At 35.9% G+C, this 19,859-nt stretch overlaps 1 protein-coding gene across 1 annotated transcript in view; it reads left to right on the top strand.

The window, feature by feature from the left end:
* Window positions 1-19,859, top strand: part of TMEM232 (transmembrane protein 232) — a 222,839-nt gene that overhangs the window by 195,281 nt on the left and 7,699 nt on the right. The window contains exon 14 of the mRNA XM_066277857.1: window positions 12,824-12,917. Coding sequence (XP_066133954.1) covers window positions 12,824-12,917 — 94 coding nt within the window. The remainder of the gene's footprint in view (window positions 1-12,823; window positions 12,918-19,859) is intronic.

Here is a 19,859-nt window from a genome sequence, read left to right as displayed (position 1 = left end):
CTGAAGTATCTGTTTGGCATTCACAAAAGGTCTGTAGATACTGGTATTTGGGGTTCCCCAAGAAAATGGTTTCATTTCTTTGTCAGGCAACCTCTAAGATGGCCTCCAATGATCCCTGCATTTTTGCATTCATGCTCTTGTATAATCTCTTCTCTTTCAGAATAGGCTGGACTTAGTGATTCACTTCTAATGATTAGAACATGGCAGAACTGAGGAAATATCACTTCCAAGACTAGGTCACAAACATACAGTGGCTTCTGTCTTGTGTACTCTCATTTTCTCACTCACTCTGAGGGAAATCAACTGCCATGTGGCCCCAAGAAGAGAAAACTCATATCACAGACCATAACCAGCTAGGATGAAGGCTTGCCAACAATCCTATAAATAGGCTGGGAGGTAGATTCTCCCCCTGTTGACTTTTGCATTGTCAGCAGTTTCTGTCAATACCTGGGTTATAGTCTTGTGAAAGACCCTGAGACAAAAGGCAGCTCCAAATTATTGAACCTTCAAAAAATGTGAGATGAAAAAAAAAAAGTGAGATGATGAGTGCTTGTTGTCTTAAGCTGCTAATTTGGGGTAAACTGTTATGCAGTAAAATTAACTAATATAATCGCTACCCAATCATATCAAGATGAGGGCCATTATTTAACAAGATCCAATGAACCACTGAGAGCTTTTCCTTGCCTTTTCACTTTTTAAAGATTTTATTTATTCATCTTAGAGAGAGGAGAGAAAAGAAAGAGAGAGAGAAGCAAGAGGGGGAGGGGTGGAAAAGCAGATGGTCGCTTCTCCTATGTGCCCTGACCAGGAATGGAACCCGGGAAATCAACACACCGGGCTGACACTCTACCACTGAGTCAACAGGCCAGGGCCTATTTTGACTTTAAATAATAGTAATTGAAAAAAGGGGCTTGAGAAAAATGTGTGGATTGGTGGCTATGATCTTTTTATTGAATATGATGATGGTACTATGGGTATATATTTCAAAATATATCAAAGTATTTATTTAAAATATATACTGTTTATTGCATGCTAATTATAATTCAATAAAGTTATTAAAATATAAATGGCATGTAAGACTCACCAAATATTTGTAAAAAGACTCCAATATAATAGAGAGGGACCCAAATAAATAAAATGTAAAAGTTGCTCAGAGAAAACTTAAATAACTGCAGAAGCAAAGAAGAAATTTTTAAAATCTATAATTATTTTCCAAGAAATAAATGAAAATTGTTCATTCATAAAAAAGGGATGATGTAAAAAATAGTGTAGAAAAATAGTTTTTAGAAATTAAAAACATAATGGAAGATAAAATTCAATAGAAGGTTTGGAAGAAAAAATTGAAGAGATCTCTTCAAAAGTAGAATAAAGACAAAGAACAGGAAAATAGGAACCAGAAAAAAAAGAAAATGAGAGGCCCAGTTCCAGAGGATTAGGATAAAGGGCATTCTAGAGGGAAAGTAAAAGAACAAAGAGACAAAGGGGACATATTTATCAATGAAAGGTTTTCTGTTTTTAATTTGAAGAACTAAAGGTATATTTATATATTTAAGAAGCTCAAACAGTGCTCCAAAAATATTTAAAAACACCCACTATAAGGCAATTTGTAATAAGTGATTACAAAATGTGGCAACTGAAAACCACATACATATATATTTTTTTTTAATTTTTTTTTTTTTTTACAGAGATAGAGACAGAGAGAGAGATAGATAGGGACAGACAGACAGGAATGGAGAGAGATGAGAAGCATCAATCATTAGTTTCTCGTTGCAACATCTTAGTTGCTCATTCATTGCTTTCTCATATGTGCCTTGACCGGGGGCCTTCAGCAGACCGAGTAACCCCTTACTGAAGCCAGCAACCTTGGGTTCAAGCTGGTGAGCTTTGCTCAAACCAGATGAGCCCGTGCTCAAGCTGGAGACCTTGGGGTCTCGAACCTGGGTCTTCCGCATCCCAGTCCGACACTCTATCCAGTGTGCCACCGCCTGGTCAGGTCACATACATATTTTTATAGTCAGGAATCAGAATGTTAGCTAGATTCTTTATTTCAGGGCCTCTCTCAAGGTTGCAATTAAGGTGTTAGCCAAGACAAACTGGGGAAGATTCCTCTTCTAAGATAATTCACAAACTATTGCAGGATATAATTCCTTGTGGGTTGTCAGACTGAGAATCTCAACCACTTGTTGACTCTGGGCTGCAGACCATCCTGAGTCATTTGCTTTGTAGGTCTCTCTAATATGGAAATTTAATTTATCAAAGCATATATGACAAAAAGGCAAAAAAAAGTTTGCTGAAAAAACAGAGGTCATACCTAATCATGGAAGTGATATCCCATTTATTCTGTTGTTTAGAAGTAAACCATTGGGCCAGCCTATATTCAAGGAGGGGGAATTACACAAGGGCATAAGTTCCAGGAGGTAGGGATTACTAGGGCCCATCTTGGAAATCTGGCTACCACACACTTCATTGTGAAAATTAGAAAACTAAGAAAAAAAAAGCAAATTTAAAACTTCCTGTGACATGGACCATTAGCAACCATAAAATATTTTATGTTTTTCTTTATTTTTTTTTTCAGAAGACTTCCTTGTAGTCATATAAGAGTAATAGTTCTCAATCAAGAGTGATTTTGGCTCCCAGGAGACCCTGGCAATATTAATAGACACTTTTGATTGTCTCACATGGGGAATGTTATTGCCTTCTGATGGGTGGAATACAGAGATGTTGCTAAATATCCTATAATGCACAGGACAGGCTTCTGCAACAAAGCAGTATTTAGCCCAAATGTAAATCATAGGTTAGAAATGTGTATTTTTTTTGCCAACTACTATGAGTAGAAGTGACATGACCCTTCTGTGACAAAGAAATGAAGAACTAGTGTATTTTCTCTCAAGTAATTCTTCCTCTGTCAGGATGAATTTAAAGTTACATGTTTATATGGTAGCATTATAAAGATGGAAAGACCCTGGATTCCTGGGCCGTCAGATGGAACAGAGCTCCGAATGTACTAATGTACTGCCTCTGACTTTATTTGAGCAAGAAATAAACATTTGTTTTATTAATTGAGATCTCAGCATTTTTCTATTAAGAAAGTTAGGAGTAAATATCTTGAATAATACAGCTCTAGAAAGAATAAACAGGCTACTACAAATGCCTGGAAAACAGGATGTCACCGGAGGCCTCCACAGCAGTGTCAGAAGCCAGACAACAGCGCAGCTCCAAGAAACCAAGGGACAATAACAATCTCTCTAAAACCACAAATATCCCTTGGTATTAAAATATATTTGGATAATCGTGTTTGACAAACAGGTAGAAATATTTTATATGAAAATTTAACTGTATCCATTCTATTCTTCATTTGGGCAGAGTCTGAATAACAAATGAGACCTGAATATTTTCCTGCCTCAACTTGTTAAACGTGAGGGTAGAATAAAGATATTTTCAAATGATTTACATCTATTCACCATGTTTTAGGAAGCTGCTTAAGAATGTCTTTTTCGAAATGAGGGAATAAATCTAAAAAAAGGAATACAGTGGGTTCAGAAAATAGTACCACAACACTGGTGAGGAACACTCATTCCTAGGTTGACAGGTCTAAAGCCACCAGTTCCCATCGGTGTAAGAAAACCCTTAAATTCAACACATTTAAAATGCAAGCTGTTGGCCCTGGCTGGTTGGCTCAGCGGTAGAGCGTCGGCCCGGCGTGCGGGGTACCTGGGTTCGATTCCCGGCCAGGGCACATAGGAGAAGCGCCCATTTGCTTCTCCACCCCCCCTTCCTCTCTGTCTCTCTCTTCCCCTCCCGCAGCCAAGGCTCCATTGGAGCAAAGATGGCCCGGGCGCTGGGGATGGCTCCTTGGCCTCTGCCCCAGGCGCTAGAGTGGCTCTGGTCGCGGCAGAGCGACGCCCTGGAGGGGCAGAGCATAGCCCCCTGGTGGGCAGAGCGTTGCCCCTGGTGGGCATGCCAGGTGGATCCCGGTTGGGCACATGCGGGAGTCTGTCTGTCTCTCCCCATTTCCAGCTTCAGAAAAAAAAAAAAATGCAAGCTGTCATTTGTTCTTCTTGTGACCTCAAAAGGCTTTCTGATATACGTACTCACCTAAGTTATATGCACCCTTATTCACACCAACTCTCCTCACCCTTTCACATTTGTTTCAGAGGTGTGTCTGGAGCCATACCTCAACCTGGAGCATAATACGTTTTCTCCTGATTTGTGACTACTTCCATTAGTTTCTCTAAGCTGCCCTGAAAGAAAATTGACATCATTTTACTATGTTTTTTTGTGTTTATTTTTGGTGTCTTTCAGTCACATCACAAACATTTTATGATAACTACACAGATTAATGTCTGATGAAAAGACTCCAGACTCTAATGGCTACATTTATTCAGGGGATTGTGGATAAACTGAAATAGAAGATGAATCAAATGGTAGGAAGGCAGAGGACAATCTTTGGTTCAGAAATGCAAAATTGTATGTCTGGAAGAATTATTTTAGTGGAAATGTCCACTGGAAATTTTGACTCAGTGGATTGAAAAAAAAATTTAAATTTAAAAAGTCTTGACTTTGAGTTCCTTAGTTGCTTCTGTAAGGTCTAGTCAATGTGAAAGTGACACTTGAAACTTTCCGGCAGATACCGTATATGGAAACCAGCAGATCAATAGTCTGGCTGGAAAGGAAAAGTGAGACTGAAACTATAGCAGCTGATGTCTGAGACAGAGCCTCTGGGACAAGATCACTGGGAATAGTAGGAGTCAAGGGCCCTGGAGCTTCCTTTGACTGACAGTTCTTCCTATCTAGCAGAAACAGGATCACTACCCGGGCTGTAGATATTGGGGGGTGAGAGCAGAACAATTTTAAACTCTCACTTAGAGGACTGTATCCGTAGAATGTTTTATAATGGAGGAACTACACAACAAAAGCAATTAAATATGTACCAAATATTTTTAATGTAAGAACAAGTAATGGTAATAGTGATAGTCAAGTTGAAAACAAGCTATTTCTTTACTAACCGACACTTAAAAAAGCATCCAAGAAGATTTATTTGTTTTTAGTTTTTAGCTTTGGATAACTTTCTTATAAATATCTGCACTTTAAATTTTGTCTCTTATAGGAACTTGTAGTCATGAGGCTCCGTGATTTGGGCAAGGCAATTATGGTATAAGAAAACAACAAAATAGTGTTCAAAGAAAAGACACGTATGATTTGCTACTTGAACTAATCATCTTTACAAAATAGAAAATCAACATTATTTAATTGAGATTAAAAATTTGTCATTTCCGCCTGACTGGGCAGTGGCACAGTGGATAGAGCATCGGACTGGGATGCGGGGGACCCAGGTTCGAGAACCCGAGGTCGCCAGCTTGAGCACGGGCTCATCTGGTTTGAGCAAAACTCACCAGCTTGGACCCAAGGTCGCTGGCTCGAGCAAAAGGTTACTCGGTCTGCTGTAGTCCCACAGTCACGGCACATATGAGAAAGCAATCAATGAACAACTAAGGTGTCGCAACGAAAAACTGATGATTGATGCTTCCTATCTCTCTCCATTCCTGTCTGTCCCTATCTATCCCTCTCTCTGACTCTCTGTCACTATAAAAGAAATTGTCATTTCTATGTCCAGAAAATCATTTATTTTTTAACTCTCTGCTTTAAAGATGCATAAAATATTAAATCTTACCAGATAGGATTTTGAGTATGAAAGTTATAGTTAAATGTGTCTCTAAGGATTTGAAAACTTTCCGTTTTCAGAATGAGCCATGGTTCCTAAAATATTGAATTGAAATGGAATTAGAGAAAATGGTACTAAAGTACAATTGGATAGTAAACTTAGAATCTAATATTATTTGTAACCGATGTTGTTAATAGTTTAAAATATACTGTTATATCAATAAGATATTTTATGTAAGCTTCACAGTAACCACAAAGCAAAAAATATAGAGTAAATACACAAAGATAAAAAAAAGTTAGTCAAAGCATACCGATATGAAAAATCATTGGTTCTCAAGAAGAAAGGAACAAAGGGTCTACAAAACAACTAGAAAATAACAAATAAAATGGTATTAATACATCAGTACCCATCAATAATTACTTTAAATGTAAATGAAAACTAGATAGACGGTGACAGAAGACAATTTGACTTTGGGTGAGGGGTATGCAACATAATCAAATGTCAAAATAATCTGGAGATGTTTTCTCTGAATATATATACCCTGATTTATCAATGTCACCACATTAAAATTAATAAATTTAAAAAATCAAATTTCATAAGATGATGATGGTGATAATAATGATAATGATGATTATAGATTTAAAAAAGAAAAAATACCCTGGCCCAATAGCTCAGTTGGTTAGAGCATCATCCCAAGGCACAGAAGTTGCCATTTTGATTCCCGGTCAGGGCATATACAGGAACAGCTCAACAGTCCTTTCTTCTTCTCTCTCTCTCTTTCTCTCCCCTTCTCTCTCAGTGAAATCAATAAATAAAAAATTTTAAAAATATTTTAAAAATAATAATAATTACTTTAGTAAATGGACTAAATTCTCCAATCAAAAGCTACAGAGTGGTGAATGTATAAAAAAATAAGACCCAATTCTATGTTTCCTACAAGAAACTCACTTTAGTTCTAAAGACACACAGAGACTCAAAGTAAAAGGATGGAAAAGTATGTTCCATGCAAGTGGAAATAGAGAGCAAGGATAGCTATACTTACTTTGGAAAAAATGAATTAATCAAATGGAAAATCAAAAAATATCCTGAAATAAATGAAAATGAAACACAACATACCAAACCTTATGTAATAAAGCATAATCATTTCTAAGAGAGTTTAGAGTGATAAGTCCCTACATTAAGAATAAAAAAAAAGATTTCAAATAACTAAACTTCATACCTCAAGGAAATATAAAGAATTAAAAAAAATAAGCTTAAAATTAGCACAAGGAGGCCCTGGCCGGTTGGCTCAGCGGTAGAGCGTCGGCCTGGCGTGCGGGGGACCCAGGTTCGATTCCCGGCCAGGGCACATAGGAGAAGCGCCCATTCGCTTCTCCACCCCCACCCCCTCCTTCTTCTCTGTCTCTCTCTTCCCCTCCCGCAGCCAAGGCTCCATTGGAGCAAGGATGGCCCGGGCACTGGGGATGGCTCCTTGGCTTCTGCCCCAGGCGCTAGAGTGGCTCTGGTCGCGGCAGAGCGACGCCCCAGAGGGGCAGAGCATCGCCCCCTGGTGGGCAGAGCGTCGCCCCTGGTGGGCGTGCCGGGTGGATCCTAGTAGGGCGCATGCGGGAGTCTGCCTGACTGTCTCTCCCCGTTTCCAGCTTCAGAAAAATACACACACAAAAAAAAATTAGCAGAAGAAAAAATAATACAAAGATTAGAGTAGAAATAAATGAAATGGACCATAAAATAAAAAGATCAATAAAAATAAGAGCTAGTTTTTTAAAAAGATTAACAAGTTTGATAAACACTTAGCTAGAATTTCCAAGATAAAAAAAAAAAATGACTGAAATAAAAAAAATTACAACAGATGACACAGAAATACAAAGTATCACAAGAGACCACTCACTGTGAACAATATTATGCTAACAAAATGAATAAGGTAGAAGAAATGAATAACTTCCTAGAACCACACAACCTACAAAAACTAAATTATTAAGAAATAGAAAATCTGAACAGACTAATAACAAATAAGGAGAGTGAATCAGTAATCAAAAACCTCCCAACAAAATCAATCTTAGGACCAAATAACTTTACTGGTTAATTGTTATCAGACATTTAAAGAATAATTACTCCCAGTTCTTCTAAAACTGTTCCAAAAAGTCAAACAGGAGAAGACACTCAAACCTCATTTTATAATGCCAGCATTCTCTTGATACTAAAGCCAGATAAAGATAATATAAGAAAAGTAAATGCCAATTATCCTGATGAATATAGATGAAAAATTCTTAACAAACTACTATAAAACAAATTCAACAGGATTAGACAGCATGATTAAGTGGATTTATCCCTGGGATGCAAGGACAGTTCAACATACATAAATCAAGAAATGTGATATACCACATTAATACATAGAATGAAAAATTAAATATCAATGGATGTAGAAAAAAACATTTGACAAAATTTAAATTTTTATTCTTTCATCATAAAAACTCTAAAAAAATTGGGTATAGAAGGAACATACCTCAACAAATATAATCATAAATGACAAGCTCACAGTTAACATACTCAATGGTGATGGATTGATAGTTTTTCCTCTAATATAAACAAGAGAGGTTTGCCTATTTTTGCCACTTGTATTCATCGGAGTAATAGAAATCTTCACTAGAGCAATAAAAAAAATGAAAAAGAAATAAAAGCTATCCAAGTCAGAAGAATTTATAGAACTCAGATTGTCTCTGTTTTGCCATGGCTTCTTTCTCTGAATTCTTTTGATAATGATAGTGCTAAGAATAATGCAACGGCACCTTGTTTAATATTTACTCCATCCAATATGCTTTATATCTTATTCTTTTTTAATATGTATAATAACAAAACTAGGCAGGTACTATTTTTTATATTAAAAATTAAAAAAAAAAACAGGAACAGAGGGATTGAATAATACGAGGTGGCAGAACAAAGATTTGCTTAAAGATCTGAATACAGAGCCCATATGCTTAATCATTTTACTACATTTTTCTGTTTATATCAGTGAATGTTTGTCTCTCTTAGGTCTCATGTTGTCTTGTATTATATTTATCTATGAATCTTTTCTATTACAAACTATTCAACTGAAATAACTGGAAATCACAGATCCGTGACCATATGCATCTAATTTTTCCATTTTAAAGGATTTCTTATATATCATTATTCATTTCTTTAATTTAAACTTTTATAATTTAAGAAGCATTTTGAGGCAATTTACTTGAATACTTTTAACCTTTTTTTTTTCTGTTTCCAGTTTCTTTTTTTTTTTTTAATAATTTTATTTTTTTTAATGGGGTGACATCAATAAATCAGGATACATATATTCAAAGATAACAAGTCCAGGTTATCTTGTCGTTCAATTATGTTGCATACCCACCACCCAAAGTCAGATTGTCCTCTGTCACCTTCTATCTTGTTTTCTTTGTGCCCCTCCCCACCCCCTATCCCTCTCCCATTCCCCCCTTCCCCCAGTAACCACCACACTCTTATCAATGTCTCTTAGTTTCACTATTATGTCCCACCTACGTATGGAATAATACAGTTCCTATTTTTTTCTGATTTACTTATTTCGCTTCGTATCATGTTATCAAGATCCCACCATTTTGCTGTAAATGTTCCGATGTCATCATTTCTTATGGCTGAGTAGTATTCCATAGTGTATATGTGCCGCATCTTCTTTATCCAGTCATCTAATGATGGGCTTTTTGGTTGTTTCCATGTCCTGGCCACTGTGAACAATGCTGCAATAAACATGGGGCTGCATGTGTCTTTACGTATCAATGTTTCTGAGTTTTGGGGATATATACCCAGTAGAGGGATTGCTGGGTCATAAGGTAGTTCTGTTTTCAGTTTTTTGAGGAACCACCATACTTTCTTCCATAATGGTTGTACTACTTTACATTCCCACCAACAGTGTATGAGGGTTCCTTTTTCTCCACAGCCTCTCCTGACTTGCTAATAACAGCCAATCGAACAGGTGTGAGGTGGTATCTCATTGCCGTTTTGATTTGCATTTCTCTAATAGCTAAAGAAGATGAGCATCTTTTCATATATCTGTTGGCCATTTGTATTTCTTCCTGGGAGAAGTGTCTATTCATATCCTCTTCCCATTTTTTTATTGGATTGTTTGTTTGTTTGTTGTTGAGTTTTATGAGTTCTTTGTATATTTTGGATATTAGGCCCTTATCTGAGCTGTTGTTTGAAAAAATCATTTCCCATTTAGTTGGCTTTCTGTTTATTTTGTTATCAGTTTCTCTTGCTGAGCAAAAACTTCTTAGTCTGATGTAGTCCCATTCATTAATTTTTGCCTTCACTTCTCTTGCCTGTGGAGTCAAATTCATAAAATGCTCTTTAAAACCCAGGTCCCTGAGTTGAGTACCTATGTCTTCTTCTATGTACTTAATTGTTTTGGAGCTTATGTTTAGATCTTTGATCCATTTTGAGTTAATTTTTGTACAGGGGGAGAGACTGTAGTCCAGTTTCATTCTTTTGCATGTGGCTTCCCAGTTTTCCCAGCACCATTTATTGAAGAGGCTTTCTTTTCTCCATTGTGTGTTGTTGGCCCCTTTATCAAAAATTATTTGACTATATATATGTGGTTTTATTTCTGGACTTTCTATTCTGTTCCATTGGTCTGAGTGTCTATTTTTCTGCCAATACCATGCTGTTTTGATTGTCGTGGCCCTATAATAGAGTTTGAAGTCAGGTATTGTAATGCCCCCAGCTTCATTCTTTTTCTTTAGGATTGCTTTGGCTATTCGGGGTTTTTTATAGTTCCATATAAATCTGATGATTTTTTGCTCTATTTCTTTAAAAAATGTCATTGGAAGTTTGATGGGAATTGCATTAAATTTGTATATTGCTTTGGGTAATATAGCCATCTTGATTATATTTATTCTTCCTAGCCAAGAACAAGGTATATTCTTCCATCTCATTATATCTTTTTCGATTTCCCTTAACAATGGTTTATAGTTTTCATTATATAAGTCCTTTACATTCTTTGTTATGTTTATTCCTAAGTATTTTATTTTTTTTGTTGCAATCGTGAAGGGGATTATTCTTTTGAGTTCCTTCTCAGTTGTTTCATTGTTGGCATATAGAAAGGCTATTGACTTCTGTATGTTAATTTTGTATCCTGCGACCTTACTGTATTGGCTTATTGTTTCTAGTAGTCTTTTCGTGGATTCTTTGGGGTTTTCGATGTATAGGATCATATCATCTGCAAAAAGTGATACCTTTACTTCTTCTTTTCCGATATGGATGCCTTTTATTTCTTTGTCTTGTCTGATTGCTCTGGCTAGAACCTCTAGTACCACATTAAATAAGAGTGGAGAGAGTGGACAACCCTGTCTTGTTCCTGATTTAAGGGGGAAAGCCTTCAGTTTAGTGCCATTTAATATTGTCTTATTTTTTTTCCAAGGCATTTAGCACATTTCTTTAAATATCAGAATTGTCCAAATTCTGTTAAATATAGTTAACCTGAATTGGCCCCTAGATGTTGTAGAATTCCCCAGCATTCTAGAATCTGATCTTCCTTTAACATTTTAATATAGTAGCTGGAATCCTTATTCTGCATGCAATGGGAAGCTCATTGCTCTTTTGCCCCACAATATTTTTTAATCTTTTAGGTTGGGAGAGGATGCCATATATTTTCTCTGGTCGCCAGCCACTTGAGTTGAACTCCTGCTATTAGCTGCACTCTGTGACTTGTCTCCAGAGATTACCATTCTCTTGCTATATGGGACATTGCTCTGCTGACATAAATGTGTGGATGTGTTAGACTCTTACTGATGACACAGACAGCATTCATTCATTCATCCTATAATTCACCAAACATAAAAACATTCACTGAGTGTCTAATGGCATTATTTTAGGCACTGATAAGACAATGATAAGTAAACAAAGTCTCCACAATCATGTAGCTCATATTTTAGCAAGGAAACATAAAACTCACACAGGCACATAGATAAATGTAAAATTACAGCTGAGGGAAGTATGATAAATGAAAGGCCCATGGTGAATTGAGACCTATGGTAGTGGGCTGAAACTGAGAGCTGAAGGGTAAGTAGACATTAACCAGCCCTGTAACAGAGATGAGGCAGGAATAGAGAATAAGACACGGGGATACAGGGATTCCAAAACGGAGGCCTAAGTCCAGGTGAGAGATGATGGTTTAAATTTGGAAAATAATAATGAAAATGAAGACAAATGCTTGAAAAGAATTTAGTGTAGCATAAAGCAAATGGACTTGTGATATGAGGGAAGCACAGGGTATCAAAAATGAAGAACTTTATCTAGGCAACAGCTTGAAAAAGTGCATGTAAACATATAGTCATAAAAATTTATCACTTTTATAAATTTGGAAAATTTTCACCAGCTATGTTGCTCCTTAGGTTCTTACCTAAGAGGTTTTCTTTTAAAACCACTTTCTCTTCTTCAAAACCATATTCTCTACCACTATATTGTTGCTGTACCTATTTCTGGACTCACAATAATTAGTTTATAATAACTTTAATAATACTTTATTATGTGAACAGTTTTACACCAACTCTCCAGTAGTTTAGTACCTGCTTCACACGTCATCACTTTCACGAGCTGTTGCTAAGCTGCCTGTCAGGGTTCTACCATTAGTAATACAAAGAGCTTGGAGAAGTATTAAAGTCACAGCATTATTTTTTTGTTTGTTTCTTTTTTGTTTATTTTTGGTTTGGGGTTTTATTAGTATATCTTAGATAAAACTCTTAGGTTGGTCTTCCACCAGAACTTCCAGGGTCATGGGCTATAGATGGTGATACACACTTTCATCTCCCCATTGGGTATAGTCTACTTCAAGCTTCCTTAAGCTCTTCATATTGTTGCATCGCATTTGCTACTGACCAGCTATAGTATTTACATCTCCTAGGAGAAGATGACCTTTTTATGATTTTCTGGTTCTTATTATAGATGTCATATCCTACCCTCCAAAATGTCAATTTGAGTAACCCCTAATGGCTTACCAAAACTAAAAGCTAGTATATAGTAGTTTATATATGTACTTTATAATAAAAATGCAGAATCAAAATACTTAATAATGAATTATTACTTTCAAAACTATATATTCTTAGGACAAGGAATATCTATACCTAATATTGGATCTATTATTTTGCTCTTTTGAAGGGAACATTCTTCTATGTCAGAAGTCCCCATGTTTCCATATCCAGATTACTTTACCAAACGAGATGAAGAATTGGCAAGAATCATTGACCATCACGTATGTTGACTTTCTTAAACTACTGGCAAAGCTTTTTAAAAAATTTTTCATTGATTTTATTGGGGTGACATTGGTTAATGCAATTATATAGGTTTCAGGTATACAGTTTTATAATACATTATCTTTATATTATATTGTGTATTCACCACCCCAAGTCAACTCTCCTCCCATCACCATTTGTCCTCCCTATGTCCTCTTCAAACTCCCTTTCCCTCTAATCTCCACTCTGTTGTCTTTGTCTATGTGTTCTTTTTTCTTTGCTTAATCCCTTCAGTTTTTTCACCCAGCTCTCCAATCACTCTCCACTCTGACAGCTGTCAGTCTATTCTCTATTTCTATGAGTCTGTTTCTAATTTTTTTGTTAGCTTATTTTGTTCATGAGATTCCACATATAAGTGAAATTATATAGTATTTGTCTTTTTCAGACTGGCTTATTTCATTTAGCATAATACTCTCTAGGTTCACCCACACTGTTGTAAAAGGTAAGATTTTCTTTTCTTTTCTTTTCACACAGCTAGTAGTATTCCATTGTGTAAATGTACTACAGCTTTTTTATCTACTCTTGTACTGATGGGCACTTGGGCTGCTCCCAAATCTTGGCTATTATAAATAACACTGAAATGAATATAAGGGAGCATATATTCTTTTGAATTAGCATTTTCAGTTTCTTTGGCTATATTTCCAGAAGTGGAATTGTTGGGTTTTAAGGTAGTTTCATTTTAAATTTTTGAGGTAACTTACATACTGCCTTCAACAGTGGCTGCACCAAGCTGCATTCCCACCAACACTACATGAGAGTTTCCTTTTCTTCATATTCTCACCAACACTTGTTGTTTGTTGCTTTTTTTTTTCAGAGACAGAGAGAGAGAGAGAGGGATAGATAGGGACAGACAGACAGGAACAGAGAGAGAGATGAGAAGTATCAATCATTAGTTTTCGGTTGCGACACCTTAGTTGTTCATTGATTGCCTTCTCATATGTGCCTTGACCGTGGGTCTACAGCAGACCTAGTAAGCCCTTGCTCGAGCCAGTGACATTGGGTCCAGGCTGATGAGTTTTTGCTCAAACTAGATGAGCTCATGTTCAAGCTGGCGACCTCAGGGTCTGGAACCTGGGCCCTCCGCATCCCAGTCCGACACTCTATCCACTGCACCACCGCCTGGTCAGGGTGTTGATTTCTTGATGATCACCATTCTAACAGGTATGAAGTGGTATCTCATTACAGTTTTAATTTGCATTTCTCTGATGACATTGAGCATCTTTTCATATGTCTGTTGGTTATCTGTATGTCCTCTTTGGAGAATTGTCTACAGGGTCTTTGCCCATTTTCTAATTGAATTGTTTGTTTTATAAGTTCTTCATAAATTTTGGATATTAACCTCTTATCAGATATATCATTGGCAAATATGTCCACCTATTCAGTGGATTTTCTTTTCATTTGATTGTTTCTTTTGCTGTGCAAAATCTTTTTAGTTTGATGTAGTTCTATTTGTTTATTTATTTATTTTTTGTTTCCCTTGCCCAAGGAGATAATCAGAAAAAAATATTGCTATAAGAAGGTCTGAGATTTATTGGCTATGTTTTCTTCTAAAATTTTTATGGTTTTGAGTCTAACATTTAAGTCCTTAATCCATTTTGAGTTTATTCTTGTGTATGGTATAAGAAGATGATATAGTTTCACTTTTTTGCATGTATCTTTCCAATTTCCCTAACACCATTTACTGAATAGACTATCTTTATTATGGCCTTTTAGTATAGTTTGATATTAGGTAGCATGATTTCTCCAACTTTGTTCTTTTTTTTTCCCCTCAAGATTGTTGTGGTTATACAGGGTCTTTTGTCATTCCATATTAAATTTTGGAATATTTGTTCTGGTTCTGTGAAATACACCACTGGTATCTTGACAGAAATTGTGTTGAATCTATAGATTGCTTTTGGTAACATGGATATTTTAGTGATGTTAATGCTTCATATTCAGGAACATAGTATGTCTTTCCACTTATTTATATTTTCTTCAGTTTCTTTTCTCAGTGTCTTATAATTTTCTGAGTACAGTTCTTTTACATCTTTGGTTAAATTTATTCCCATGTATTTTATTTATTTATTTATTTATTTTTAACTCATTAGTCACACGTTTATTTAAATTTTTTTGTAAGTAACACTTTTAAATTCATCAGATGGAACCTAAATATCATAATGATTTGATATACATATCATCACCCTTTACAAATATATACACAACATACCTTTCTTAAACATTGAGAAAATTCCCAGGATGGGCAGAGCATCGCCCCCTGGTGGGCAGAGCATCGCCCCTGGTGGGCGTGCCGGGTGGATCCCGGTCGGGCGCATGCGGGAGTCTGTCTGACTGTCTCTCCCTGTTTCCAGCTTCAGAAAAATGAAAAAAAAGAAAAAAAAAAAAGAAAAAAAAAAAAAAACATTGAGAAAATTTAAATTTCCTCTTTTTCTTTTTTTTTTTTTGGCATTTAGATGATATTTTATTTATTTATTTATTTATTTTTTAATAATTTTATTTTTTTAATGGGGTGACATCAATAAATCAGGATACATATATTCAAAGATAACAAGTCCAGGTTATCTTGTCATTCAATTATGTTGCATACCCACCACCCAAAGTCAGATTGTCCTCTGTCACCTTCTATCTTGTTTTCTTTGTGCCCCTCCCCACCCCCTATCCCTCTCCCATTCCCCCCTCCCCCCCGTAACCACCACACTCTTATCAATGTCTCTTAGTTTCACTATTATGTTCCACCTACGTATGGAATAATACAGTTCCTATTTTTTTCTGATTTACTTATTTCGCTTCGTATCATGTTATCAAGATCCCACCATTTTGCTGTAAATGTTCCCATGTCATCATTTCTTATGGCTGAGTAGTATTCCATAGTGTATATGTGCCACATCTTCTTTATCCAGTCATCTATTGATGGGCTTTTTGGTTGTTTCCATGTCCTGGCCACTGTGAACAATGCTGCAATAAACATGGGGCTGCATGTGTCTTTACGTATCAATGTTTCTGAATTTTGGGGATATATACCCAGTAGAGGGATTGCTGGGTCATAAGGTAGTTCTATTTTCAGTTTTTTGAGGAACCACCATACTTTCTTCCATAATGGTTGTACTACTTTACATTCCCACCAACAGTGTATGAGGGTTCCTTTTTCTCCACAGCCTCTCCAACATTTGCTATTACCTGACTTGCTAATAACAGCCAATCGAACAGGTGTGAGGTGGTATCTCATTGCCGTTTTGATTTGCATTTCTCTAATAGCTAAAGAAGATGAGCATCTTTTCATATATCTGTTGGCCATTTGTATTTCTTCCTGGGAGAAGTGTCTATTCATATCCTCTTCCCATTTTTTTATTGGATTGTTTGTTTGTTTGTTGTTGAGTTTTATGAGTTCTTTGTATATTTTGGATATTAGGCCCTTATCTGAGCTGTTGTTTGAAAAAATCATTTCCCATTTAGTTGGTTTTCTGTTTATTTTGTTATCAGTTTCTCTTGCTGAGCAAAAACTTCTTAGTCTGATGTAGTCCCATTCATTAATTTTTGCCTTCACTTCTCTTGCCTGTGGAGTCAAATTCATAAAATGCTCTTTAAAACCCAGGTCCCTGAGTTGAGTACCTATGTCTTCTTCTATGTACTTAATTGTTTTGGAGCTTATGTTTAGATCTTTGATCCATTTTGAGTTAATTTTTGTACAGGGGGAGAGACTGTAGTCCAGTTTCATTCTTTTGCATGTGGCTTTCCAGTTTTCCCAGCACCATTTATTGAAGAGGCTTTCTTTTCTCCATTGTGTGTTGTTGGCCCCTTTATCAAAAATTATTTGACTATATATATGTGGTTTTATTTCTGGACTTTCTATTCTGTTCCATTGGTCTGAGTGTCTATTTTTCTGCCAATACCATGCTGTTTTGATTGTCGTGGCCCTATAATAGAGTTTGAAGTCAGGTATTGTAATGCCCCCAGCTTCATTCTTTTTCTTTAGGATTGCTTTGGCTATTCGGGGTTTTTTATAGTTCCATATAAATCTGATGATTTTTTGCTCTATTTCTTTAAAAAATGTCATTGGAAGTTTGATGGGAATTGCATTAAATTTGTATATTGCTTTGGGTAATATAGCCATCTTGATTATATTTATTCTTCCTAGCCAAGAACAAGGTATATTCTTCCATCTCATTATATCTTTTTCGATTTCCCTTAACAATGGTTTATAGTTTTCATTATATAAGTCCTTTACATTCTTTGTTATGTTTATTCCTAAGTATTTTATTTTTTTTGTTGCAATCGTGAAGGGGATTATTCTTTTGAGTTCCTTCTCAGTTGTTTCATTGTTGGCATATAGAAAGGCTATTGACTTCTGTATGTTAATTTTGTATCCTGCGACCTTACTGTATTGGCTTATTGTTTCTAGTAGTCTTTTCGTGGATTCTTTGGGGTTTTCGATGTATAGGATCATATCATCTGCAAAAAGTGATACCTTTACTTCTTCTTTTCCGATATGGATGCCTTTTATTTCTTTGTCTTGTCTGATTGCTCTGGCTAGAACCTCTAGTACCACATTAAATAAGAGTGGAGAGAGTGGACAACCCTGTCTTGTTCCTGATTTAAGGGGGAAAGCCTTCAGTTTAGTGCCATTTAATATGATGTTAGCTGATGGTTTATCATATATGGCCTTTATCATGTTGAGATATTTTCCTTCTATACCCATTTTGTTGAGAGTCTTAAACATAAAATTGTGTTGTATTTTATCAAAAGCCTTTTCTGAGTCTATTGATAAGATCATGTGGTTTTTGTTCTTTGTTTTGTTGATATGGTGTATTACGTTAACCGTTTTACGTATGTTGAACCATCCTTGAGGTTCTGGGATGAATCCCACTTGATCATGATGTATTATTTTTTTAATATGTTGTTGTATTCGATTTGCTAGTATTTTGTTTAGTATTTTAGCATCTGTATTCATTAGAAATATTGGTCTGTAGTTTTCTTTTTTTGTGCCATCCTTGCCTGGTTTTGGTATGAGGGTTATGTTGGCCTCATAAAATGTGTTTGGAAGTATTGCTTCTTCTTCAATTCTTTGGAAGACTTTGAGTAGAATAGGAACCAAGTCTTCCTTGAATGTTTGATAAAATTCGCTGGTATAGCCGTCAGGGCCTGGACTTTTATTTTTGGGGAGGTTTTTAATGGTTTTTTCTATTTCTTCTCTACTGATAGGTCTGTTTAGGCTTTCTGCTTCTTCTTGACTCAGTCTAGGAAGGTTGTATTGTTCTAGGAATTTATCCATTTCTTCTAGGTTGTTGAATTTAGTGGCATAATGTTTTTCATAGTATTCTACAATAATTGTTTGTATAGCTACGGTGTCCATGGTGATTTCTCCTCTTTCATTTTGGATTTTGTTTATATGAGTTCTTTCTCTTTTTTCCTTGGTAAGTCTTGCCAAGGGTTTGTCAATTTTGTTGATCTTTTCAAAGAACCAGCTCCTTGTTCTATTAATTTTTTCTATAGTTTTTCTGTTCTCTAATTCATTTATTTCTGCTCTGATTTTTATTATCTCCTTTCTTCGGCTGCTTTTGGGTTGTCTTTGTTCTTCTTTATCTAGTTCCTTAAGGTGGGAAGTTAAGTGATTCACTTGGGCTCTCTCTTGTTTGTTCATATATGCCTGAAGTGATATGAACTTCCCTCTTATCACTGCTTTTGCTGCATCCCATAGATTCTGATATGTCGTATTGTCATTTTCATTAGTCTGTATATATCTTTTGATCTCAGCACTTATTTCTTCTTTGATCCATTCATTTTTTAAAAGTATGTTGTTTAGTTTCCACATTTTTGTGGGATTTTTTTCCTCTTTTTTGCAGTTGAATTCTAGTTTCAAGGCTTTATGATCAAAAAATATGCTTGGTACAACTTCAATTTTTCTGAATTTGCTGATGTTGTTTTTGTGGCCCAACATATGGTCAATTCTTGAGAATGATCCATGTACACTGGAGAAAAATGTATGCTCAGTCACTTTGGGATGAAATGTCCTGTAGATGTCTATCATATCCAGGTGCTCTAGTGTTTTGTTTAAGGCCACTATGTCTTTGTTGATTCTCTGTTTGGATGACCGATCTAGAGCCATCAGCGGTGTATTGAGGTCTCCAAGTATGAATGTATTTTTGTCAGTTTTTGTTTTAAGGTCAATAAGTAGCTGTCTTATATATTTTGGTGCTCCTTGGTTTGGTGCATATATATTAAGAATTGTTATGTCTTCTTGATTCAGTGTCCCCTTAGCCATTATGAAATGGCCTTTTTTGTCTCTGAGTACTTTTGCTGTCTTGTAGTCAGCATTATCCGATATGAGTATTGCTACACCTGCTTTTTTTTGGATGTTATTTGCTTGGAGTATTGTTTTCCAGCCTTTCACTTTGAATTTGTTTTTATCCTTGTTACTTAGATGAGTTTCCTGTAGGCAGCATACAGTTGGATTTTCTTTTTTAATCCATTCTGCTACTCTGTGCCTTTTTATTGGTGAGTTTAATCCGTTTACATTTAGTGTAATTATTGATACTTGTGAGTTCCCTATTGCCATTTTATATCTTGCTTTCTGTTAGTTTTGTGTCTTGTTTGATCCTTCTCTTTCGTTTTTCTATCTTTTGTTTTTATTTGGTTGTATTCCATACATCTTTCCTCTGTTGCTATCTTTTTTATCTCATGTGGTTCTGTGGTGGTTTTTTCAATGGTGGTTACCTTTGAGTAATGAAAAAGGTCCCTACCCTGTTCATTGTAGCGAACTATTTTGTGAGTACTTTTGCACTCCATCGTCCTTTGCTACTGTTAATCTCCATCTTCTCCCCCTCTTTCTTTTTGTTGTTGTCACAGTTTAAATTTGGTTTTATTGTGTTCTTCTTGGAGCTTTTACTTGTGGCTCTGTTTTTTTTTTG

This window comes from Saccopteryx bilineata, chromosome 4 (assembly GCF_036850765.1).
Source record: "Saccopteryx bilineata isolate mSacBil1 chromosome 4, mSacBil1_pri_phased_curated, whole genome shotgun sequence".
NCBI lineage: Eukaryota > Metazoa > Chordata > Mammalia > Chiroptera > Emballonuridae > Saccopteryx > Saccopteryx bilineata.
The sequence above is the reverse complement of the archived record's forward strand: the minus strand, read 5'-3'. Positions and strand labels throughout refer to the sequence as shown.